The 27,369-nt window shown below is 31.5% G+C and overlaps 1 protein-coding gene across 1 annotated transcript in view; it reads left to right on the top strand.

Moving 5' to 3' along the window:
* The first annotated feature begins 9,855 nt into the window (after positions 1–9,855).
* The window catches only part of LOC147078182 (uncharacterized), a 29,185-nt gene continuing 11,671 nt past the window's right edge, over positions 9,856–27,369 (top strand). Inside the window, exons 1-2 of the mRNA XM_085940181.1 lie at positions 9,856–9,873; positions 10,483–10,641. Of these exons, the coding sequence (XP_085796307.1) occupies positions 9,856–9,873; positions 10,483–10,641 (177 nt within the window). The remainder of the gene's footprint in view (positions 9,874–10,482; positions 10,642–27,369) is intronic.

Below are 27,369 nucleotides of genomic sequence, written 5' to 3'. Positions count from 1 at the left end.
CTCACAAAAATATTTGTCATTCTCCAAATAGTTTACAAAAACTACTGCATAGTTTATTTGACGCTGTATATTTTTAAAAAGCACATTTGAATGTTTTTCTTTTGTTTTGTTTTCCGTTATTTTTCAGAAAATTTATTTTCTATATTGTTTTTATTTATAGGAGGCGGAAAAGAGCACAAATCAGAACACCATTCACACCATGGAGAAAAGGGGGACAAAGGATACAAGGTAAATAATTTACCATACTATTTTTGTATTATTATACGTGAACTATGAATGCTAGTGGATATTTTTCTAAACTCCTATACCTAGAACGAAAACGAATTGGGTGTTTAAGATTTCCATGAGAATATCATTAGAAATTTGCATGGTAACCGTATTTAGAATAACTAATGCCTGGTAACGAAAACATGTCAAATTGAGAAAATTTTGCGTGTATAGATCAAGGCCACTGTTTATTAGTAGATCTAAGAATTATCTTTCATTATTATTATCCTAAGAGATTTTGGAAAATTCGCTAACAGCTCATTTAAGCGACATTTTATTGTTATTTTTACATATTCACTTCAAAATGTGCGCTACCGATTCATCTACCATTTGAATTGACCACATTTTAGAAATTTTCAATGATTTTACAGGTACGTGACGTTTAAAACTGATATTTTCTCATACAGCGTATACAATTCGCCATACTTCTTTTAACATACAGCAGAATGACGTCTTTGTCGCTTAAGACCTTCTAATCCTTTATTTAACAAATGGATTCGATTATTTTTATTCAAATATCGTAATGTAGGCATTGGCGCACTTTTTTCCGGTGAAAAAACCATAATCCTGGTACAATTTACTACGTATAATATCTTTTGACAGCGGGGTACGCCACTGACGGCCATTTCATAGATAACGTGATATTCCAAATTTGATTTTTTTAAAATACTTTGTGGCTGTTCACTCAATCTTTTTTTATGGAATAATTACCTAGGCTACTAATTTCCATAGATCAGATAGTCATATTAAACTAACAAATTTGCCATTGCAAACAATGAAAGAAATTAATACGAATTGTTATAGTCATCAAAATGTGTGATATTGTATAATATCTACCTATTTTTATCGTCCCTATCATCATCAATCTTGACCTATCCACTGCTGGATGAAGGCCTCCTCAGCCTTATTCTACTCCTTACTTACACATGAATTGTTATATTTATCAAAATCAGTGATATTATATTAGTATCTACCTATGACGAGCCTCAATAAATCCACTGCTGGATGAAGGCCTCTCTACGTTGATTGTATTCATGACAGTATTGAATTTTTATATTTATTAAAAATGCTAATGTTATTTATCTACATATTCATATCGTCATGATCATCATCAATCCACTGCTGGATGAAGGGTTCCGCAACGTGATCCTACTACTATCGGTTGAACGAATTTATGATAGTATACCTATTTCTATCCATCTTATCATCATCGACTTGAACCAATCCACTGCTGGATAATGGCCTCCCTAGCCCGAATCTACTCCTTTCTGTCATATGAATTGCTGTATTTATCAAAATCGGTGATACTATATTTATCTAGATATTCATATTGTCATCATCATCATCATCAACCAGGATCAATCCTCTGCTTAATAAAGACCTCCATAGACTGATTCTACTCCTTTTTGTCATACAAATTTCTGTATATATCAAAATCGGTTATATTATATTTATCTACATATTCATATCGTCATCATCATCATCACATCGACCTGAACCAATACACTGCTTAATAAAGACCTCCCTAGCCTGATTTTACTCCGTTATGTCATATGAATTCCTGTATTTATAAAAATCGGTGATATTACATTTATCTACATATTCATATCGTCATTATCATCATCATCATCATCGACCTGAACCAATCCACTGCTTATTAAAGACCTCCCTAGCCTGATTCTACTCCTTTCTGTCATATGAATTTCTGTATTTATCAAAATCAGTGATATTATATTTATCTACATATTCATATCGTCATCATCATCATCATCGACCTGAACCAATCCACTGCTTAATAAAGACCTCGCTAGCCTGATTCTACTCCTTTCTGTCATATGAATTTCTGTATTTATCAAAATCAGTGATATTATATTTATCTACATATTCATATCTTCACCATCATCATCATCGACCTGAACCTATCCACTGCTTAATAAAGACCTCACTAGCCTGATTCTACTCCTTTCTGTCATATGAATTTCTGTATTTATCAAATCGGTAATATTATATTATATTGCATCACAAATTCACTGCGAGTAGTAGTGTTCGTACCTTTTCGGCCGATTTAATATTATTTATAGTAGTAATCGTGTATGTGTATACATATTTCGTATGCATAAAGACGTATTGTAACAAGATCATTTTAATCCTTAACCTACAATTCAAGATTAATCATCGTTTTTGTGAAATAAAGAAAAGTTCAAAAGTGCTTCAAAGTTATATTACAGTATCAATATCGCGATTTATGTGTCAGTGCTTAGTCAGGCCAAAAGTGTTTAATTGACGTCATTACGCTCATTAACATTTAATTAGTATTTACGAAATAACTGAAAGTGTTGATATTGTTTATCGTGTTTTTATTATCTGTCATAAAATTTAAACTATCTACCAATTTAAAACTTAAAATGAATACAAAAATGGAATTGGTTCAATTGCTCGCATTATTAAAGTCAGCTGTTGACCGAGTGGAAGCTCTTCAGAATGTAATCGCTACTGGATTGTGTGACAAATGCAACTGTCACCTGGAGTCCATTTCCTTGGAGCAGCCATCGACTATTACCACTGCTGTACAGCCAATCTCTCCGGTCAGTCCAGTCCCTGCTGTCCGTTCTAGGACAACAGTCATTACAAGGTCGAAAACAAAAAATTTAACCATGAGTAAGCCACCTGTCGCTCCCAGCTGTGCGGAAACAGTTAATGTAGTGACTTTACCGGCCACACCGGCCCCTTTCCAAGACTATTTGTCGCAGTCAGCCGGCACTGATGATAAAATATGGACCACGGTGGAAAGCAGCAAACGTCAAAACAACAAGTTTACCAAAGCAGCTGTTAACATTAGAGGTACCAAATCAGGCACTGCCTCCTGCTCTGGTATCGAGAAGACAAAATTAATTCACGTTTGGTCGCTTCATCCTGATACTACCGTGGAGGCATTGACTAGTTTTTTAAACGACAGTGTAGCTAGTGTGAAAATATCTGTTCATAAACTTCTAACAAAGAAGAATTATGCTTCATTTAAAGTTGTCGTTCCGGAGTCGGATGTAAACAAATTTATGATACCCGATATTTGGCCTGTTAACTCGGTCGTAAGCGAGTGGCAGTGGAAACGGCCTTCTCGTAGTCCGAAACTGTGACGTCCAAATAATATTAATTCATTTCAGAAGCTAGATATCTATTATCAAAACGTTCGGGGTCTTCGAACTAAGTCCGTTGATCTGCGAAATGCTGTTCTAGCATCTGACTTTACAGTCATATGTCTGAGCGAAACTTGGCTCAACGACTCAATGTGTGATTCCGAGCTGTTTGATGAAAGATATCTGGTATTTCGTTGTGACCGTAGATTTGGACAGAGAGGTGGTGGCGTTCTCATTGCTGTACGCTCCGACCGAGTGGACAGTATATCTGTTGTTGACTGTCACTTTGCTGCAGCTATTGACGTCGTTATTATTCGATTACGGTGCAATGGGTCATTTTTCACTGTTTGTTGCGTGTATTTTCCACCGCGATCGTCTCGCGATGCATATAATTCGTTCTTTTCATACTTTGAAAACTTGCCAGTTGAAAATTGCATAACCATCATTGGTGATTTCAATTTGTATTCATCCTCGACAAATATCGATCTGGAGTTTGCCCATTTTTTGTCCTGTATGAATCTCAAGCAGTTTTCAGAGATTAGAAATGTAAAATCGCGAATTTTGGACTTAGTTTTGGCGGATTCAGATTGTTGTGTACCGGTACATGCCTGTGCCGACCCACTTATACCTGAAGATGCATATCACCCCGCGCTCTCAATAGATTTGCCATTAAATTCTTTACGGTTCACAAATAGTCGTATTCAACATCATAATGTTGGAAATGGAGACAGTGAATGTATTGAATCGAAGTTTATTAATAATAATTTGTGGAACTTCTTTAAGGGCGACCTATTGCATATGTATTACGAATTTCAGAATGTTGATTGGGAAATTTTATATTCAATTAGTGACGTCAATGCTGCAGTGAAGGTATTTTACCAATGTATATATAATGTATTTGACAAATCATTCTTTATAAAAAAATCATCGGGCTCTTCGCGCAGCTACCCAAAATGGTTCAATTTTGATTTAATTAAAAACATTCGACTAAAGCACTTGCATCACAAAAAATGGAAGAAATCGAAGTGTCTCAGCGATTATATTTCATTTTCTAATCTGCGTAGGAGTGTGCATCGTTCCATTGGTGCTGCGTATAAGTCATACATTGATGGTATCGGGGGGAAGTTAGCGTCAGATCCTAAATCATTTTGGAATTACGTTAGAAGTACGCGCGACTCTTCTGCTCAATTATCATCTATGTCTCTGGAAGGGAATGTTTTGAGTGGCTCCCAGTCCATTGCTAACGGTTTCGCTCAATATTTTATGTCTGTATATTCTAAAGCTCCTTCGATATTGCCCACACCTCACCCGGATAGTATTTCATCTTCCTGGCCGGTACTAGATATTGGTCTTCTGGATGAGACTGACATGGTGTATGCTTTCTCTCGACTATATCCAAAATCCTCAGTAGGTCCTGATGGTATCCCCCCTTGGATTTTAAAGGGCTGTCATAAGCTGTTAACTGACCCCCTACTATATTTATTTAATCTCAGCCTAAGTACTTCTGTCTTCCCAGATTGTTGGAGCCTAACCCGTATTCGTCCGGTGCACAAAAAAGGCTCGCGCTCTGAAATAATAAATTTTCGACCGGTGGCTGTTCTATCTGCACCAGCTAAGTTATTTGAGTCTATTTTGCATAGGTATATTTATAAACATGTAGACGGTCAACTGACTGACGCTCAGCATGGATTTCGATCAGCTCGGTCAACAGTTACAAACCTTATGACGTATACTGAGTACATATCTCATTCGCTGAACGTAAATTGTCAAGTGGACGCAATTTATACAGATATGTCAAAGGCTTTTGATCGGGTAGATCATGATATTCTCATTAAAAAATTAAGTGCAGTAGGTGGATCTATAAATTTTATCAACTTTTTCAAATCTTACTTTTCGCATCGCTGTCAATATGTGGAGTATGCAAGGTGTAGATCCGACGTCTTTCAAACTTATTCAGGTGTTCCCCAAGGATCAAATCTTGGTCCAATTATGTTTCTTATATTCATCAATGACATTGTCAATGTTATAAATGGAATCCAGTTTTTACTCTTTGCAGACGATTTAAAATTATATGCGTCAATTCACAGTGAATTAGATTGTCACATATTACAAAATAATCTCAACTCAATTGAAATTTGGGCGGAAAAAAATAAACTCGAATTTAATACTGATAAATGTGTGTGTATTAGCTTTTCGAAATCAAGATCTCCAATTATTTTCAACTACAATATGTCAAATAGATTACTGAACCGTCAATCAGAAATTAAAGACCTTGGCATATTGTTTGACTCACGTTTATCATTTCGCTCGCACATCACTTCTACGGCATTGCGTGCGAGCAAGCTTCTAGGATTCGTCATGAGACAAGCCAAGTCATTCAAGAATCCAACTGTTTTACGCACACTCTATGTGTCGTTAGTACGGAGTATTCTTGAGTATGGCTCCATCATCTGGAGTCCTTATGAAGTTTCCTATAAGCTTGTTTTAGAGCGTGTTCAGAAAAAATTTCTTCGTCATCTCTATTTTAAAGTTTATAATTATTTTCCTTTTGACACCTTCTCAAACGAGTATTTTCCGACTAACTTTCTTCAAGGCATGCTCGCCTTTCATTCTCTTGAAGCTCGTAGGTCACTTCTGCTCTTAAAGCATTTTTCCCTGCTCTCACGTGGTATCATTTTCAATCCCGATATTCTAGAAAATTTAAATTTTTACACACCCGTCAATTACATGCGTGGTCGCAGCCATGACCTATTTTGGGTGAAAGCTGTTTCCTCATGTCAGGCTCACCAGGCACCAATAGCGAGGGCTGTGCGGTTGGTCAATGCACTCCCTAGAGATGTAGATATTTTTGGCGATCCATTATATATTCTGTTTTTTAAATTCTATTTTATTGTTTAATTTGTATTTTTTGAATCATTGTTGTTTTCTTAAATTTTATTTCTTTTGTATAAAACTATTTTTGCTTTCTTTTTTTCCTCCACTTTGTTTTTTCTGATTTTCCTAACTGATTACTTGTAATTTTTATTCTAAATGTCATGTTGTGAACGTCCTGAATTAATAATTTGTTATGTACTCAACGTGTCTTTTTCAAATAAATAAATAAATAAATAAATAAATAAATATTTATCTACATATTCATATCGTCATTATCATCATCATCATCATCGACCTGAACCAATCCACTGCTTAATAAAGACCTCCCTAGCCTGATTCTACTCCTTTCTGTCATATGAATTTCTGTATTTATCAAATCGGTAATATTATATTTATCTACATATTCATATTGTCATTATCATCATCATCATCATCGACCTGAACCAATCCACTGCTTATTAAAGACCTCCCTAGCCTGATTCTACTCCTTTCTGTCATATGAATTGCTGTATTTATCAAAATCGGTGATATTATATTTATCTACATATTCATATCGTCATCATCATCATCATCACCTGAACCAATCCACTGCTTAATAAAGACCTCGCTAGCCTGATTCTACTCCTTTCTGTCATATGAATTTCTGTATGTATCAAAATCGGTGATATTATATTTATTTACATATTCATATCGTCATCATCATCATCATCATCGACCTGAACCAATCCACTGCTTAATAAAGACCTCCTTAGCCTGATTCTACTCCTTTCTGTGATATGAATTTCTGTATTTATCAAAATCGGTGATATTACATTTATCTACATATTCATATCGTCATCATCATCAACCAGGATCAATCTACTGCTGGATGAAAGGTTCCGCAACCTGATTCTACTACTATATTATACATATTTCTATCGTCCTTATCATCATTGACTTGAACCCATCTTCTGCTGGATAATAGCCTCCCAAGCCTGATTTTACTCCTTTCTGTCTGTTCTGCTAGGCCTAGCAGCCTGAAATAGTGTCAGACGATATTGAGAAGGCCAGACTCCAGAATAGACTACGCACATGACTCCAAATTTGTATTGGCAGTGACGACATGCAGATCGTAAAACTGACAAATCAGCTAAATTTTCAATTATCTGACGTGAATGAAAATCCATCCCGAAGGAAAAACTATGGCGCCGTCTATACACGCTTTACAATTTTTATATTTAAATCCAACACCAAGTCACTATGACGAAAAGCTGTCTGCAAGACCTAGCGAGACAGACTGGCGAGAGCCAGCTAGCTCAGCTAGTAATAATAGTTATTGTTGTAAGGCAGAAACATTATCAGCAAGGGGTAACTTGCGAGTTACCCGATAATCCGCGAAACCATAGTTAGCGCCCCGAACAATGTAAATATTAAATTTCACGATTGTTACTAGTATTAATTTCAAGTAGTTCAAATTCTAAAACGGAAAATCATTGAGTCGATTATTTATGTCATATAAAAATGAGAGAACTCATATTTAAATAATTACAAGATAAAAAGAACTTTTTATACCTATACAACGTTTTTAAATTCTGTTGAACCATATAAACTTGACTTGACTAGCTTAAACGATCAAAAAAAAATTTACTTGACATTTCATATTGATTTCAATAGTAACGCATGTATATATTAATAATTTAGTTGCTAGGACCCCAGACCCCTAGCACCCAATAATGTTGTCAAAATAACTTTTCATACAAAGCAGAATTAACTGAAAATGAATTCAATTCTACTTAAAGATGGCTAAAAGTATTAAAATAATGCATTGGCATCGTGTTTTGATATATTCTAAAAGTTTCAAAGGTCTAGCTAGTCAGGAAATTAGTTAAAAAATGATTGCAAGATTTGTACCGGACAAAGAACCACCGGACAAATAAAAATACGAGTTAAGAAAAACGATGTAAAAACAGACCTCGTTGCTGTATAAAACCATGTTTAATTCTAAGAGGATCATAATATGGGCGTCCATAGAGTGGGGGTTGAATTAACATTTTTTTTACGAGAAATGTATGTTAGCCACTTGCTCAACCTATTAGGTCCATACTTTGTGTACAAACATAGATTGAAAACCCAACATGTTAATTTGCCAGACCAATGATTTGAACCCGGTATCTAGGACATTATAGTCCGATACGTAAGAGCTTTTGTGTAACTTTCATAAAATGCTTTTTAAGAATTACATTATTTAATTATTGGTTTTATTAATAGTGTAATTAATGAATGACCTTTTTAATTATAACGATCCATAATATAATTATACAATTTGTTAATGATAGATATAATATTAATTGGTACGTTAATCATATAATTCTAACGTTAAGATCTACAGATAATAATTAGTAGCAAGCGACTTATCTAATTAAGCCCATAAGAGCATTAAGTTAGAAGTGCATTTGAAATTGAATACGTAGCTAATTGTGTAAACAGGTAAATCAATGATACAGGCGTATGCATTTTGATCGCTTCTCAAATTAGAGCTTCCATGTAGTATCGATAATTTATTCAAATATACAAAAAACGAGTTGGTACGTATGACAAGTTAGTTTAAAAATAATAATTATATAATATCGTCACCGTTCAGGCAAAAGTCACCAACCCTAAAAACATAGTTTTGAGATATCGCAATTTGAAAGTTTGAAAATGCAGGAAAAATCAGATTTTAATGTTTTTAACGTTTTATCTACATTAAATTATTTTCTCATGTCTTCTTAATAATTTCTTTAAGGTAATTTTACTTTTTGATGCTAATTAAAACATCTGGAAGGTTTTGAAGGAGGCAAGGTAGCTCAATTATGGTTTGGTGACTTTTGCTTGTTAATAATCTGAACAATGTTAGCCAAAAGAAGGATCAGTAAAACTCACCATCCATAGTATAGTGACTTTTGCTTGTATATTTATAACGAAGGATTTATTTTTTTTATATAGTAAATAATGTCTATTCACCTATAATGACTTTTGCTTGTTAAGATTTTATCGAAAGTCATTTAGTGAAAAACAAATAATTCGGATTTAAGCTAAATTTTACTAACTAATGTACCGTGGTGAGTTTTGCATCTTAAAGAACATAATTTTACGCTTCGGGTGACATACTCAACTCAAAACTGCCATTTTCAGGGTTGGTGACTTTTGCCTGAACGGTGACGATATATTTTGCAATTTTTTAATAATACGTTTTTTCCCTCATAGCCTCGGGAACATAACTACGAGAATTAGCCGAGTGATATTTTAACTCTAATCAAACGCGTGCAGGGATAGTGTTTTAGTAATTAACGTTTCCACTCAATAAAGACTCTCATATTCTAAAATCATGTGTATTATTCAGTAAAAAAATATATTTAAAAAAAGAACAATATTATATACATAGATGTAATCAGCTCATGGACGTTTTATCTCTTATTTCAATATAAAACTGTAGATATGTAAAAAAAATATATATTACCATGTTCGGTCATAAACAGAGCAAATGTGCCTTCACAGAGAGGATGTTATATCAACATACGTTTTTTTACGGGGAAAAGTTGCTTGCCATTTACTCAACCCGATGGCTCCATGCACTGGAGTAAATGCACACTCATGCATTTTTGATAGCCGCAAGTTCAAATACGGACCCATGATTTTGTATATATGCAAAGACGGCCACTCTATAACCAGGCCAATTCGGGCGTAAATATGACATTCCTAAAACTATTTATTTACGAGTGTTAAGTTTCACATGAATAACTTTGACATGTTTAACCATCGATTGTAAAACAATTGCAGAATCTAATTCTTATAGACGTACCTACTTTAATTATATAAATACCAAGTTAGTGATTAATTTGGTTTCAATCAATTTGATTTATTTATTAACATAATACATATATTATAAATTATAAGTAAAATACGTTCACAAAATATTATTTGGATTAAGTTTAAATAAGTTATATAATAATTAAACACGCAGATATTCTGTCGTGTGAATTAAACAATTCATTTTTTTTAAATATTACACCCACCTAAATTAAATCTGACGTAAGTGGAATATATCAATATATATTGAAAGTAATTTAGTAATATACACCTACTAATACTACAGTATGGATTAATATGCATAACACGCAGTAAACTGTATAAATAATATGACTAGCTGACAAATTTTACTTATAATGAATTCTATCTGTGATTACAGGGACACCATGAAAACGAAAAGGGACAAAAGGGTCACCACGATAAAGAGGGACATTCGGGCCATTTCGAAGATAAGGGAGGAAAAGAGAAGAAATCTCACGAAGAACATGGTCACCACGGAGAGCACCATAAGGGAGAGAAAGGACAAAAGAAGGCAGAGGTATGGAAAAATTATTACCCATTACCATTTAATTAAAAAACACTATAATAATAATAAAATTTTACAATGCTTAAAATCACCTGAACGGAAAACGTTTATGTGGAATTTAATTTGATTTTCTGAGTAGTATATAAATTGAAATGATTTGTGCGTTAGTTATTTTCGAGGGGTGGATATTATCTAATACACAAAATAATATATAATGAACATACACGACTTAAAAACACCTAAGTTTTTGCTAAGATTTTTAGAATGCAACATTCCATATTGAACATACATAACTTTAAAACACCTCAGATATATGTGTCGCTACATTTCATAATCAGCCAAGTCCACCTTTAGGCATTTTTGACTTTTTTGTGAATTGCTGAAGAACTACTGCTTTCTAACATTTCTGATTATCAAAATGTGGAATTTATTAATTTTAAATATTCTATGCTCAAAATAATATAAACTTTCACCCTTGTGACTGTGTATTTGAGAAAACAAAAAGCTGTTTTTCTCGTATTCATCTATTATGGACTTCGCTGATTTTGAAATCTAGCGACACATATACCCACTAGATAAAATCATATACTGAAAAAAATATGAAACTCGACGGGATTTTAATCCGTATAACCATTGGTGTCGCGCCAATCTGTGCATTAACCAATCATACTACGAGCCTCCTATATAATTACGACAATTTAAACTAGTAGGTCATACATGAAATGCTTACCAAATTACTTTATTATTGACTATCGGCATAATTGTTTAATGCACAGATTGGCGCAACACCAATGGTTATACGGGTTCAAAACCCGTCGAGTTTTGTATTTTTTTCAAATATGATTTTATCTAGTGTGTATATATCTGAGGTGCTTTAAAGTTATGTATGTTCAATATATAGAATGTTACATTCTAAAAATCATAGCAAAAACTTAAGCCAATTGATCAAAATTACAACGCTTAAATAAAAAAAAATCAAACACTTATATTTTTTGTTTAAAGCATAACAATACACATAGTATATAATTATATTTTCTCCATGGCCTAAGTAAATTATGCTGAAATTCTTAAAAAAAATATTTCTCGTAGAGTCCCATCTATCTACTTTACTGAAAATTTAGTTTAATATTTTATGTTGCATAATGGTTTTCCACTAATAATACGTATCAATGTAACAGTACAGTTAATAATGTAGGCGTAAGGCAACAACCCACACAAAGCTTATAATATGACAGATATATGAATAATAATATGAATATGACTATTTATAGGAAAAATAGATATATTTTTACTGAAACTCCTATTAATCCTACGTTAATATATATATTTAACTTAGAACAAAGAGCGAACATCGATAAAATTGTGTTAATTGGTATATTTACTGGCTGTCACAGAGTATATGAAAATTAATGAAAAACTGAGCCCGCAAATTGTCTAGTATTTATTGAACCCGCTTGAACTCTTGGGTAGTGAGTGACTGCAGATAATAAATAGAGAAAAATCCATCAAACTACCTTATGATTTTTTTTCCGTTATTATATCGACTGTTGACATTTGTCTTGTCTTATTCGTCAAATGCTGTAATCACTCATAGTTTCTTTTCAAACTCTTTGTATGTATTTAAATTCGTTTGATATCTTAACAATCCTAGCACTATAGTGTAGCTAAGGCAGAATGGGGTACCATTTTCTACGTAAAGCTCGTCAAATGAGATGCTTTATTCTTGAGTTTATTATAATGGATTTATTACACATTTATTATAATGGACACTTAATGGAATATATTAAATAATTTTGAAGACACTTCTGAGAAAATATATTATAACCAATATAAAAAATCTTGTTTTAAAAAATACGATGCCCAGCAGAATTCAAACTTGCGTCTCTCGGGTGTGGCGCCCACGCATATCGACCACAATGCAATACGTATACAAAAATACAAAAGCCGATTGCCAATAGCAACTCAATTTGAAAGCGCTTCAGAGAGTATTGTAAGACCCATTAGTTAAAATTTATCGCAATTAGATAGGATATCTATAGCATTATGGTGGATGTACGTGGGCGCGAAGCCCGAGAGACGCTGGTTTGATTCCTGCTGGGTGTCGTATTTTTTTCTAAAGGGATTTTTTCTATTAGTTATATATTTTCGCAGAAGTGTTTTCAAAATTATCTATAGTCAATAAAAGGAATGTTACATTCTTAAATCTTGTGAATCATTGGTTACATCCTTTTCTGAATAAGTTATTGACTTTATAATAGATTATTTTGAACGTATTATTGATTATCAATATAGCAACCTCAGGTGACTCTCGTGGTGCAGTGCGTAAGTCGCTGTCTTTCCAACTGAGAGTTCTTGGTTCGATCCCGGTGAGGACACAATATTTATGTGTTTTTCACAAAGCCTGGGTGTTTGTGATTGTTCAAAATTACTAACAACCACCTTGTACTAAAAAGCAAGGACATGGTTATTAATAATTCAAAAAAAAAAAAAAAAATAGCAATCTCTCTGTATCTCAGAGACAAGTTTGAGCTCACTCGCCACCTTTATTTATAGTAGTGGCAGATATGCTAAAAACGGCCACAAAAATAAGAATATCTGTTTCTGAATAAATCCTTTCAAATTTACCGCTCAATGGATTAATTTCACCATATCATGAATAAATGATTACCAATACAGCAAACCTCAGTATATTATCTTTCATATGAGTGTAATAATATAATCTAGTAATAAAGCCGGTATTCGCAGGTGTTTCTGTTAGTTATAATAATTAATTATATCAGCATACTTAATTACTTTCAATTCCTTCCAAATTAAGTCTTGGAAAATTGAGACAGTAAATAAATGGAGCGACTAAGCGGTAAATATGGGATGGCACGTGGAACTTTGTTGAAATTAGTTTTGTTGGAAAAATTTTCCTACTAATAGGCCGTGATTACTTTGTTGTTAACATGAGAAAACTTTGCAGTTTTCTCCCGCGTTTTTTCTCTCTACTCGTTACGTATTTGCAATTTTAATTTATTTATTGCACGTATATATTGTATGAATATTTATAAAGGTTACTTTTTTTTTGTTTTTTCAAATAATAATAATGCTTTCACATTATTTCCCAGTAGGTTACATTGTTTAAACTTTCGAATTGTCGGTACTTCTGACATATCAACAAACGCTTATGGCATCGCAACAAAGATTCGTTTTGATATAAGATTTGACACTCCTATAGTGAGAAAATAATTATGAATACTTAATTAATAACTTGATTTATCATCAGTATTTCTAATAGTCATTGACAAAAATATGCCAAAAAGGGTAAAAAATAACATTGTTAGTAGAAAAAATTCTAGGTATGTATTATCAAAATTAAAAAAATTACAAATTATCATTTTCAAAACATTACGTCATTTAAAAAAAATGCAATTAGTAAATACCCATTTCATACAGCTAAAAATACATTTAAGTACTCATTTAAACATCGCAAGTTACTTTTATTTTATTATTAAGAAATAAAGTAAAGGTGGTTTTAATGTTCATTTCCAAAGAAATATATAAACTTTCTGCGGTGTCAAAAAACACTAGATTTAACGCCATACGCCAGATGTATATTTTTCAACCTTTGATTTTATTTTGATGCTTATTAAAAATGCTACAAATGCTACACCTGGTAATAAAACCGTTAAGGTGGCAAATAAATACATCATGGCTCCCACAAGGGGGGAACTGACAGGGCTCTAGCTTTAGGGCCCGGGTTAGGTGTAATAAACACACATCAAAAATTTGCTATACTGGGAAAAAATTCGCCTGAGGAGCTAACTTGAAGGGTATTAACATTTTTAAATATCTACTCGTGTGAAATAGTTTTTGATTATTGTGTGTCGATTCGACAACTCCATAATTCAAGTGGATTTATTCGAGTAAAAAAAACGCTAAAAATACACCGAATACCCTTAATACCTGAAACAACATTTGGAAAACTATTCTGTAGAATGTCCCACTGCCTTTAAACCTATCGATGGGTAGGGGGGGCCCGCCAACTAACCTGGGGGCCCGCTTTTAGATGTGGAGGCCATGATATACACATACATATATATATTGCACATTTTTAATGTTCAACAATAATTCTTTATACAAAAGTGGTCAACTCACTTTAACTAAAAAATGGTAAAATTTTCAATTAAGTTTTAACTAAAGTAAACCAGTATTTCGCTCCTAAGCAGAGTACATGCACAAAGTGGATATTATATTAACATTTTTATTGATAACGGTTATTAGTCATTAAATCTAATGGATGCTTAGTCTGATTCAAATATATTTTCAAAAAAAAATGGAATTATTGCGAGACTATTGCTTTATAAACGACCAACTATTAAGTGTAGTTATAGGCACTATACATATATTTAATTATAGCTTTATTTGCATGTGCTTTAATATTAATAAGAATGAAAAACTGTAGTTATTTTTGGTATTTCTCAATAAATTATATCAACGATTACAATAAAACAATGAATATTGAAGTATGTATGTAATAACTAATCGATTCACGTCCAAATGCCAACACATGCCAAGTTTCTCGTATCAATAATTTACAATATCGACATTACGTTGTTAATAATAGATACCAAATAATTCATTTCATTTTTATTTCAATAGAATTGTCCGTTGTATGATATAATAAAAAAAATAACTAATATCGAACTAATAACCAATAATAATATAATATGCATTATTTGAATTGTAGCTATATTGCGGAATAAATGTTTTGTTTTATAAATTGACGTATTTTTTTATTTACGACTGAATCAAGTAACATTGTAATTTAAATTATGTAGTACAGAGGGAATGACTAAAGCAGTTGTATTGCGTGGTGGATTCATGAATCAAATAAGTTTTCGCAGAACTGAGTATATCAGCTTGAAATTAAATACCTATGGTATTCGCGCAATAAGACTGTCAAGTCTCTCCCTGAGGAAAATAGATCTACATTTTTTGCATGTTGTTTCGTTATTTAATATGGAATATTATTTTAACATTACTGACATCTAGTGATAAAACTACAAGATATACACATACTGTAACCAAACAATTGCGAGTTAGATTTAAATATATTACTAAATTAATTAATTGATCAATAGGTACGTATTGTAAAACAATTGAAAAAATATAAATATTTAAATTAAAAGATAAATATATTCTTTCTTTTATTTTGTTAACTGTCAATTCATGGTGGAACTGCATTGTATTGTTACTTTTATTCAATAAAACGTATTTTTTTTGTAGTACTTATTCCACTTTTAATCAATAGATTAGGACCGGTCGCATCCGCCTCAGAGGGACATTTTCAACTTGATAATGTCCTTCTGAGGCGGACAAAACCGGTTCTAATCTATTGATTAAAAGTGGAATAAGCACTACAAAAAAATACGTTTTATTAAATAAAAACAACAAATATATTCTTAATTTAAAAAATATTAAAACAGCGTTCGTTGAGTTGATATTTCGATATTATTACTTATTGAAATTAAGTATATTTTTTACAATAAAATGTAGGATATCAATCATATTATGATTAATTTGTTTATATTACAGTTAAAAATATCAATTTTCATTGGAGATTGAAACGTTTGTAGCTTGAATTCCTTCTTATTTATACTTAATCAATCTTCAGTATTTTACCAGCAGTTGTCACTCCACTCACTCATAACGCATTGTATTAAATATGTCGTTTGATCAGTATATACCTAATGCAATTCGATTATAATATCGCTGGTCTATTTAAAATAGCTCGAAACTTAACTCTATAAATGTTATAGCAGAATGAACAAAAACTTCTCTTAAACTTAAATCAACATCTGTTTTCGTAATTCATTTTAATTTCTTATATTTTTTAGTACTATTATAGTCAAAATTTAGCAACAATGAAAACATTTATTAATATGTCATTTTATAGTTTGCAAACATATAATTGGATATTATACGACGATAATATTATTTAGAACAACGAATAATTCACAGGATTCTGAAGTGATAAAATTATGTAGATACATAATTGGTAGATTATTTGTTCTTAAAATAATTGAAGAATGTCACCTAATTTTAACCTCATTCTTTATTGAACATAATCCGTCGCTGAGCTGTGAAAAACTCCGATGTATTCTATATACCACCAATTTTTTTTAGAAATCTCTAATGTGATTTTAATAATACCTACCGTAATTCCTACAATGTATGTGTAGGGTGAATACCCTACCATCCAGCATGAGTTGGCAGAAAACCTTTAATTTATAACTACAATGTATCTTGCAACAAAATATTGTTAAAATTGCAAAACAAGCGATTTATGCGAGTCAATCAAATTTCAACAGAAAGCTAATTTAGCAAAATAATATAATAATTCAATTAATCAATAATATCGCAAATTAATAAATAATGCTATATAAATTTACTATGATATGCACAAAAGGTGTTTGTATGAAAATCAATCTTGCTCAATTATTAAAACTGCATAATTGTGCAAATTAAAATCAATTGTTTATAATTTATGAAACGAATCATGCATTGCACAATAAACTTCATAAGCATGATTATCAAAAATATTCAAGTAGTTGATAGCAGCATTTTATATTGTATCGAATCAGTATAAAACACTCAGTAGAAGAAAGCAACATCGTCATTCAGTTATCGAAGATTGAACCGTAAGGCGTAATCGCCCAATCGAACTCGTAATTCATCAGAACGCAAACTCGTGATTTCACTCAGCTTAAATATAATCTGTAATAATTAAATTGATATTTATTTGGAAGGAGATAATAAAACCAGGGTTCCTTTCATTCACGCACTAAATTCTAAGTTATTCATTTGGGAGTCAAACCAACCAACCTTGCCTGTTCCTTACATCATCTCACTTCCATATATTATGTAATCATCAGATAAACACTTGGTGGTGACGAGCCCGCCTATTACTTCTTATTTTGATAGTGATAGGTTTATTTTTATGCTTATAAAATAGTTTCTTGTCTTTTCTGTATTATTTCCATTTTGTTACATCGTAGGTCTTAACAGTTTAACGACGACATAAAATTAGGATTCCTCAGTTAAGTATTTTACATTATTTTTTCTTATGTATTATTGATAGTTCAATTAAAAAATATTAACAAGTGCACGTAAAAACTATGAAATACTGATACAGTATGAATAAAGTAATCGTAATTAGTATTTTTGTAAAAAAAACCGAATAGCAAGGGTTGCTTAATTAGTAAATAAGTACGATTAATGTCAATATTTCACAAAAAAATATGTATGTTTATGATCTGTTCATGCTATTATGTTATAATGTTAAAAAACAAGTGCTAAATTCACAAATAATTTTTCAACTAAGATAGTTTAGTGAAAGAATTTATTCCGTATTACTTGTGTACGTACATATTTTTAAGAGAGTTTTTTAATACTTTGTCTTTTTTATTGCGTTCACGAAAAAATCTCAGGACTTTCCAACAAAAGTGACATCTGCAGCATCCAAAAACTCGAGAGTTTATCTAAAAAAGTAAAGGAGTAAAACATCTTCCCCTTACATTACTTTGACAAAGTTCTTGATGTAAATCCAAGCAGTCTGACTTTCTTCGTGAACATATTTTTTATCCATAACATCACAAATAAACGGTTATTCCTAAGTTACTATTTCTATTTAACTCTGAATAAAACGTTTCTCCTATTTCAAAAGATAATTTCAATACGAGTCATTCATGACAAGATATATTCTGTAAATTTCTTCAAGCGTTTCTATAAGAGGGTAACGAATTCATACTGTAGTAATTTTTCATGTTTGTAACATTTTTTGTCACGCTGGCAAAATTTTTATATTCATTATTTCTACTTATTAGACGAAAATTTAGAAACAAATGAATATAGTTTTTGCAATAATTGCTACTATATAGAATGAACAGGTTAAATTTTATTAAATTATTTACAAATTAATTACAAGATAAAAAGAAGGAACTTTTTATATACAACGTTTTTAAATTTTCTATTGAATCATATAAACTTGACTAGACTAGCTTAAACGATCAAAAAAAATTGTATTTGATAGAAATAATACTGAAATGTCATTTTGACACTCATATTGATTTCCATAGTAACGCACGTATATATTAATAATTTAGTTGTTAGGAAAATAACTTGTCATACAAGACAGAATTAACTGAAAATGAATTTAATTTTACTTAAAGATGGCTAAAAGTATTAAAAAAATGCATTAGCATCGTGTTCTGATATATTCTAAAAGTTTAAAATGTCTAGCTAGTCGGGAAGTTAGTTAAAAATCGATTGCAAGATTTGTACCGGACAAACAACCACCAGACAAATAAGAATACGACCTAATAAAAACGCTGTAATAAATATTTTTATACGATTATAATATTCCACTTTTATGCGATATTAAATTCACTACCAAATGAAAAGTCTCGTACCGGGTAATATCGAGCGGCTAGTTTAATACTTATGCATTTATTATCATAAGTTTATTTTACCATATATATAATTGAACTTGCATTTCGTTTTCTGTTGTATTTCTCATGGGTTGTGTATATTATATTTAATGTTTATTTCAGTATGTTTTTAGTATGACCACCCCATTTTAAGTCAACAGTTTCTATTTAAAGGTCTTATGCAACAGAATCAAATCAAACAGTTTTTAGTTGAACAGCGATGAAAGTAAATAAACATGTAGGTAATCTATAGATGTATGGTCTTGTGTTGTTTGGTGTGTGTAGATCCAATATCTATTAATTGTATGTAGAAGGTTGCGTCGTGTGTGTGATACGAGGGTGGGTCAACAATTCCTTAGAAAAAAGCATTAAAACAGTTTTTATTTTTGTATTTTTTTTTTATTTCTCAACATTATCTCCTTGGAGCTCAATACACTTGGTTAGACGTTTCTCAATTTTTTTTAAACCGTCAGAAAAATAAGTTTTCGGAAGGTCCTAAAATAAGCATTTGTCCGATCGATGACTTCTTTCTTTGAAAAAAAACGTTGTCCACTTAGCCATTTTTTTAAGTTTGGGAAAAGGAAAAAGTCACTGGGGGCTAAATCTGGCGAATACGGTAGGTGGTCGACCAATTCGAACTTCAATTCTTCAATTTTAGCCATTGATCGTAAACATGTGTGAACACGGGCATTGTCCTGATGAAAGAGGATTTTTTTCCTGTTTAAATGAGGCCGTTTTTCTTCAATTTCGTTTTTTAGCTGGTCCAATAAAGATGCATAATAATCCCCTGTTATTGTTTTTCCTTTTTCCAAATAGTCAACGAAAATAATTTCACGTGCATCCCAAAATACAGTAGCCATAACCTTACCAGCTGATTTTACGGTTTTCGCCTTCTTTGGACATGGTTTGTCTTCGCAATCCACTGCTTTGACTGTTCTTTCGTCTCGGGAGTATAGTGGTGTATCCATGTTTCATTTACAGTCACAAAGCGACGAAAAAATTCATCCGGATTGCGTTGCATGAGCGACAACAGGGCTTTAGAGGCCACCACCCTATTGCGATTATTGTCGACTGTGAGCAAACGCGGCACCTATCTTGCAGAAATATTTTTCATGCCCAATTTGTCATGTAAAATAGAAATGACGCTACCTTTTGAGATCCCTGTAACCTCAATTATCTCACTCAACTTTAATCTTCGGTCACTTAACACCATATCGTGGATTTTATTGATCATTTCTGGTGTAGTCACCTCTACAGGACGTCCTGAGCGTGGTTCATCCTTTGTTGATGTACGACCACGTTTAAATTCATTTAACCAGTTATAAATAGTTGCAAGTGAAGGAGCAGATATGCCGTGAACTAAATCCAACTCATTTTTTATTTCCTTTGCTGTTAACCCTTTTATAATAAAATGTTTAATAACAGCTCTAAACTCAATTTTCTCCATTTTCCATTTTTCCATTTTCCACATTCAAATTTTTTTTTCAAATGTACGAGAAACACACAACAACCCGACCAATCTGATTGAAACTTCGCAGCATACTGAATCGGTAGTGCCGCTGCATGAAAACAAACCGCTTACAGTACTAGTCGCGCCACCTGTCGGCTTTTCTAAGGACTTATTGACCCACCCTCGTATTATAAATGTTCGGGGCACAATAGAAATAAGACACAGCGTTGACATTGTTTGTTTTATATTGTGGTAAAACATTTTGGATTGTACACGGCATTAACGAATAGTGAGATTGATATTGAATTTAGTTAACGTAAGATTTAGATTGTGATTTTATTGAATATTCACTGAGTTGCGAGTAAATATCTGACTGTATAGTTCTAAGCCGAAAATACATCTGATTTGTGAGCTCTCGTTTCCGCTTAGCTTATTTGTCTGTGCCATACAAATGACCACAGACAATAATACGGCGGTTGTAGAGTTGGGTAAACCTCTACAAATCGTCATTACTATTAGGTACTTATGCGAATGAGTTAAAAAAATAATACCTAATTATAATATGTCACTTGAACATAAAATATAATTACAACTTTGTGAAAATATATCACTTATCTACATTTTTTTTTTTATATACCTCGCTGGATAATCAATATAATTAAAGATGAAACTTTGCAGCTTTAATACGTCGCATGCGGTAATTTTTTGTAAGGCGTATTGTATAATTAGATTATTATATATTTATCTTGGTTTATCTATCTGTCTATCTGTAACGCACGAAAAAAAACACTTCAAACAAATAATTCACAAGATTTAATAATATAACATTCTTTTTAAGAATACAACACCTGGCTAGATTCGAGCCTGTGCTTCTTGGAATTCGCGCCCACGTGCATTGACCACTATGCTGTATGAATCTTATATAATTGCGATGTATTTTAATTAATTGTTCTTACAATAGGTACTTTCTAAAGCGCTTTCTAAATTGTATTACTATTAATTTATGGCAATCAGCTTTTGTATTTTAAATCAAGGTAGGTATTAAAATATCTTAATTACTAACCGATCGCACCAAGATTTTTTGTTTTTGATTTAAAATACAAATCGATGCGCTCAATAATACTATTTATCTAATAATAATATAATAAGCAAATCAATATTATAGGATAACAATATTCATAGCTAAAGAACGTCGATTTAAATACTAATATAGATATTACATAGTAGGTATCTATTTTGATAAAGCCGGTGTATTTTACATGTGAACAAAATCCATAATATACGTGACTGAGCGATTCAGTGCAACGCGCATGAGAGGGGTGCAACGTAGGTTTTCTATTGACGCAATCGCTCAACAAAGACGCAATGCAAATGTACGTGCGTCAGAGAAAAAACAACGTATACATTACAGACAGATAGATAAGACAACTATATTATAATGGAATATACTTAAAATTATTATTGTTATAGAGATTAAAATAATATTAATATTGACATTATACGGATGTTGTAACTAAATATTAATTACATGTAATATCATATTATGTAAATGAGACGTCTGATTCCAAAAAGCGATCCAAAAAGAAGTCCACACTTGGTCAAAAATACGCACGTATTCTTTGTATAATTTTACACAATATGTATTGATCTATAAATTTCAAAACGTGACATAACCCTACGAAAAAAAATATTTTAAGTCTCGATTTATTACAAAAAGCGCCAAGTCCGTGTTTCATAATATTTAAAGCTTTGTTGATTTCGCGCGTGTTTAAGTCAACCAATAAGGGAACGTTCAATATTGATAAGAGCGTCTCCCATGCTGTAGCATCTGATAAACTCATGCCAGTGCCACGGAAATATGTGCCTTATGCGGAATAAATTTAAAAGTGAGGTACAAATAGCGCTACGTCCAATTTTATTTTGCCTATATTTATTACATTTAAGAGTTTATCGGCTGAAACAAATTGCCATTTGGTTCTAATTTTGACATAGAATACTACGGAAAAAATAATCTCATGTTAATACAAATAATTGAAGCTTGAAACATAAAAACGTTGCTTCCCGAAAATATTGAATTGTGGACCAGATCCCTCAAATAAAGATTCTAATATATGGTAAAACCATCGATATATTAATATATAACCTTTTACTACCGATATTTAAAAATACCTGTATTTTATTCAAGTAATAAAAGAATATATAAATAATGCAGTATTTTTTTGTTTGTATGCTGAACGTGCATTTTAAATAAAGAGGATTAATTAATATTTTTTAGATTCATTGAACCCTTTAAGTGCAGGGTTGCCATGAGTTGATCGTTTCTCCGAATCCCCGAAGGCTGTCGTCGTTCAAAATGACTCGTTATTCGAAATCCACTTACCCGAAACATCTCACAGCTGTTCCTGCACTCAAAGCGTTGAAACAAAAAACGAAAATGCAATTAAAATTGGCCGCCTGTTAATTTCAACGACTTTTCTGTCGCCGATTTCGCGTTTTAATTACCACTCAAGTCCTACGTAAATCTGGTATCCCTGACATTTCTGTACAATGAACCTTCAATAATATTTATTAGCATAGCTTATGCCTTGCATTTTTATTATTTTTATTTTCAATCTTTTACAATTTTACACCGTGTTAATCGCCAAAAAAATTAGGTAAAAGTATAATAACGTTATTCAAAATTTGTTAATATTATTATTTATGTATACCAAACTTCATAAAAAAATAATTAAATACGGTCAAAACATGACATGGCAAAATAAAGAAATATATTCGGTTTTATAAAAATAGTACCTAACTTTTTATATACCACGTTTTTAAATTTCTGTTGAATCATATAAACTTGACAATTCTATGTATTTATAATTTAGGACAAATAAGGCAATTGTCAATAAATCATTTTTTTGCTATTTTGCAACAAACATACAAACAAATATAGAATACTGAAATGTCATTTTGATTTCCATAGTAACGCACGTATATATTATTAATAATTTAGTTACTAGGACCACCCCCTTAGCAACCAATAATAGTGGATTGGATTACGGATTTTTTCCGAAATAACTTTTCATACAAAGCAGAATTAACTGAAAATGAATTTAATTCTACTTAAAGATAGCTTAAAGTATCAAAAGAATGCGTTGGCATCGTATTCTGATATATTCTAAAAGTTTCAAATGTCTTGCTAGTCGGGAAGTTAGTTAAAAATCGATTGCAAGATTTGTACTGGATAAACAACCACCGGATAAACAAGAATATGAGCTAAGAAAAACTTGGTAAAATAAATACAAAAGATATTAATTAATTGCATGGAAGTACGGCGAATGAGTTAAGTAGACCAGCGGGTCTATTCTATACACAAAGCGACTATCGACCGCTAAAGTGATAATATTTATTACATATTGTATTAAGGTATTATAATTGTTACAATAAATTAGCCATCTAAACAGTTGAAACTGTCTATCTCGCTCTAAATTTTATCACAGCCAAGAGAGGCGGTGTAAAAATATAGCACTTATTGCAACAATTACAGCCAACATATTGTAATTGTTACAATAACTGCTAATACTTGGATACAAACCTACACTAGTTAGCCGTTGTAGTGGCCAAAAGCAGCCTTGTGTATAGAATATACCCGCATATGTTAAGAATTTATATAATAACTTCCACCTACACTCATCCTCGCGTATGTGAAATATATCAATATCCGAAGCTAATTGGACAAACAGTCATTGCCCTTCCAATTGTTGGTTCTGCACCCTGTGATAAAACAAAATAAACTCAATACACTAGCCAAATAAAAAGTTACAGTAGTGCCGGCAATATCTCCAGAACAGCCTCTGGTTAGGCTTGGAGTATCTCTTAAAACTCCTTATGGGAAAGCATAAAGCAGTCGTGCAGCACGGTAAACTCCATGGTCTAAATTTCACCTTACTCGCATAGTACGGAATCTTTTAATACTTCACATATTATCACATATGCAGATTTTGAATGTATTCATCGGATTCAGTTCAGTCGTAGAGTATAATTTTGTAAAATCCTAAGTTTCTTATGCCCGATGTTTATCAGTTACGTCGTTGAGCATTCTCCAGCTTGCTCTCACTCTGAAACAGCTCATCTCTTGCAATCCAGAAACAATCCTTCATACGAAACAAATTTCAAGCATAGATACCCCTAATAAATTACATACATCAATCTAATTTATTTTTCTTGCAAGGAATGAACAGATCTACATGGGACGTGTATATTCGCTAACTGAATATGACACTATACAAGACTAGTTAATTTTAGAGATGCCTCTTTCCATTATATGTTTGTAATGTTATTCTATAATTGTGTTGGTATGGGTATTACACATACCGATTTAACCTACACAACAGTGCTACAGGATACTGAAAAACATTGCTTTTATCATTTTCCTCAAATTTAATTTCCTTATGATAGGTCATTCGACAATAAGTCCTTACGACTTTATCATTGTATTAAATTTCTAACTAGAATCATTTCAAACCATTTACTTTTGTTAAAGGTAAGAATATAGCCGTGTTCTCTTTGAATATACTTAACAATATTCATTTTTCCATGTACTTTAAATAGTATGTCATATACATAAACATATATGCACAAGTTTGTATATAAAATATGCTATAGACGTAAATTTTCCCCCAAATTTATTAGTCTAATTATATAATATTATATATACTAAAAGGTTTACTTCCCTCAGACAAATTATGAAAGTATTTTTAATTTTTCCCCGCTACAAAATGTACATAATAAATTACTATTTTTTGCAAATATGTATATATGTAGGTATGTTGTAGCTTAACCACTGGGAAATGCCACATTCAAAAAAATACTATCTTATTCTAAGGTCAATAATTATTATAAAACAATCATTATTCGTAGGATATTTATCACATTTTAATGGTCAAAGACATAGCTTATAATCAGTATCTTTAGAATTATCTTCAAATGTGTTTATCGTTCCCATTTTTTTAATAATAAAATGCCTAATTCTTGCCAAATTTGGGATCACAGAGATTGTAAAATATATTTTTTTATCGTAAATATTTCACTATATAATGTTAACATTAATTTTACTATTGGTTTTATGAATGCGTTTAAAAATTAATAAATTTAAAAAATCTTAATACCACTGCACATGGATGTACTGAAATATGACTATATTCTAAAACATTAGAGCGAGAGGTTTTAAAGAATACTATTTTATGTAATCAAAATACTTTATGCAGTCATCAAATGTTTCAAATAAATATAAAGGCTAATAAGGCTTCAAAATTATATAAATAAATTATCTACAACGTTTAAAGAATGTGCAGGATCATACACTGAAAATACCATAAAATCTCCATTTTGACCTACGTGGCGCACGTGGGCCGTTAAGTCATTAAATATGGAAAGCTGATTAAATATCGTCTGTTAGTCTATTTCATACACATTTGCGCGGTTTAATCAAAACAACATAATGCAACCGTAAATAAATCCCGCAAATGTGGCCTCTTTTTTTTTTTTTTAATATAAGTATACAATAATGACGTACACCTATAACACTTTTAATATAGTTTTTAAACCGTTTTCATTTGTTTACGGGTAGATATTAAATCGAAATATATTAAAAAAAAAACATATAATATGTATACTACGAGTATCATCAAAATGCATGTACTTCAACTAGCTATACAGATATTGAGTCAGTCTAAACACAGTCAAATCGGGATATTTTTATATTCTACTAATATTCTAATCTAATGATTTGAAACAGTAAAATAAGACGTCAATTCTTCCATAGTAAAAGTTCTCATGTCGATTTTGATGTAACTGAGATAATCGCAAGTAAAGTTTTCAAAATACTCCAGTTTTTGAAGATTATCAATATTTATAAGTCACTCCATTTACATTATTTGTTTAGTATGATTACTTTAAATTTCAGACATTGGTTCTCATAAAATAATATAAAATAATCTCATGATAATAGAGTAAAACTAAAGATATTAGACTAAGTTTTATTCCAGAGGGTGCTTTTTTTTTGTTCTTTTAGAATTATTTATTTTTGGTAACTCCATAATGTTTTTAGTGAGTTTGACTTTGTAAATAAATAATATCCTATTTCTTGCAGTATTTTTAGATACATAATTAAGATAGCCAACATTTCAATGTTGCTTTGTTTTACTTAAGGTTATATATACCTCAGTTGAGGCATGGTCTAAAATGATCGTGGCTAGGCGATGCGCGGATTGTGCAAATGACGCGTGCCAAACGAAATATAATTTGTCATATAAATCCAACATGCATCCATTTAATGTTCTGTTTATTGTTGTATTAGTAACAATAATAATATATTCATTGACATGTTTTCTTTTTCAAGTAAATGGGTAACGTTTTTTAGTCATCTTTACATGATTTAAGAATAAATACCCCCGTCGCCATCACGAAACAAATTGAGGTATTTACAGCTCGACTTTCACTCTCTGATTGCCAGCGAGTCCAAAATTTCGTCGCACATATAGTTGAAAATTATTTTCCGTTTCACTGAAGTCTCTCAATACAATAATTTGAATTTTATATTGTATTAAATCTTAATATTGATGATAAATAATCTAAATATTGTTGATGAAAAAAAAATTGATGATACGATTCTGTTGTATAAAAACATTTTACTGCTTTTTATATTAATGCAAGACGATAATATTTTCAATACAGACCTGATAAAATTAATGATTAATAAACACAAAGTGTGAATTTTGTTAAAAATCAATCATGCAAAATAACTGGTAGTTGATTTAATCACTAATAATA

This window comes from Rhyacophila brunnea, unplaced genomic scaffold, assembly GCF_057557595.1.
Source record: "Rhyacophila brunnea isolate RB1 unplaced genomic scaffold, BYU_Rbru_1.0 scaffold_12, whole genome shotgun sequence".
Lineage (NCBI taxonomy): Eukaryota > Metazoa > Arthropoda > Insecta > Trichoptera > Rhyacophilidae > Rhyacophila > Rhyacophila brunnea.
This window is presented reverse-complemented; position numbering and strand designations above follow the sequence as displayed.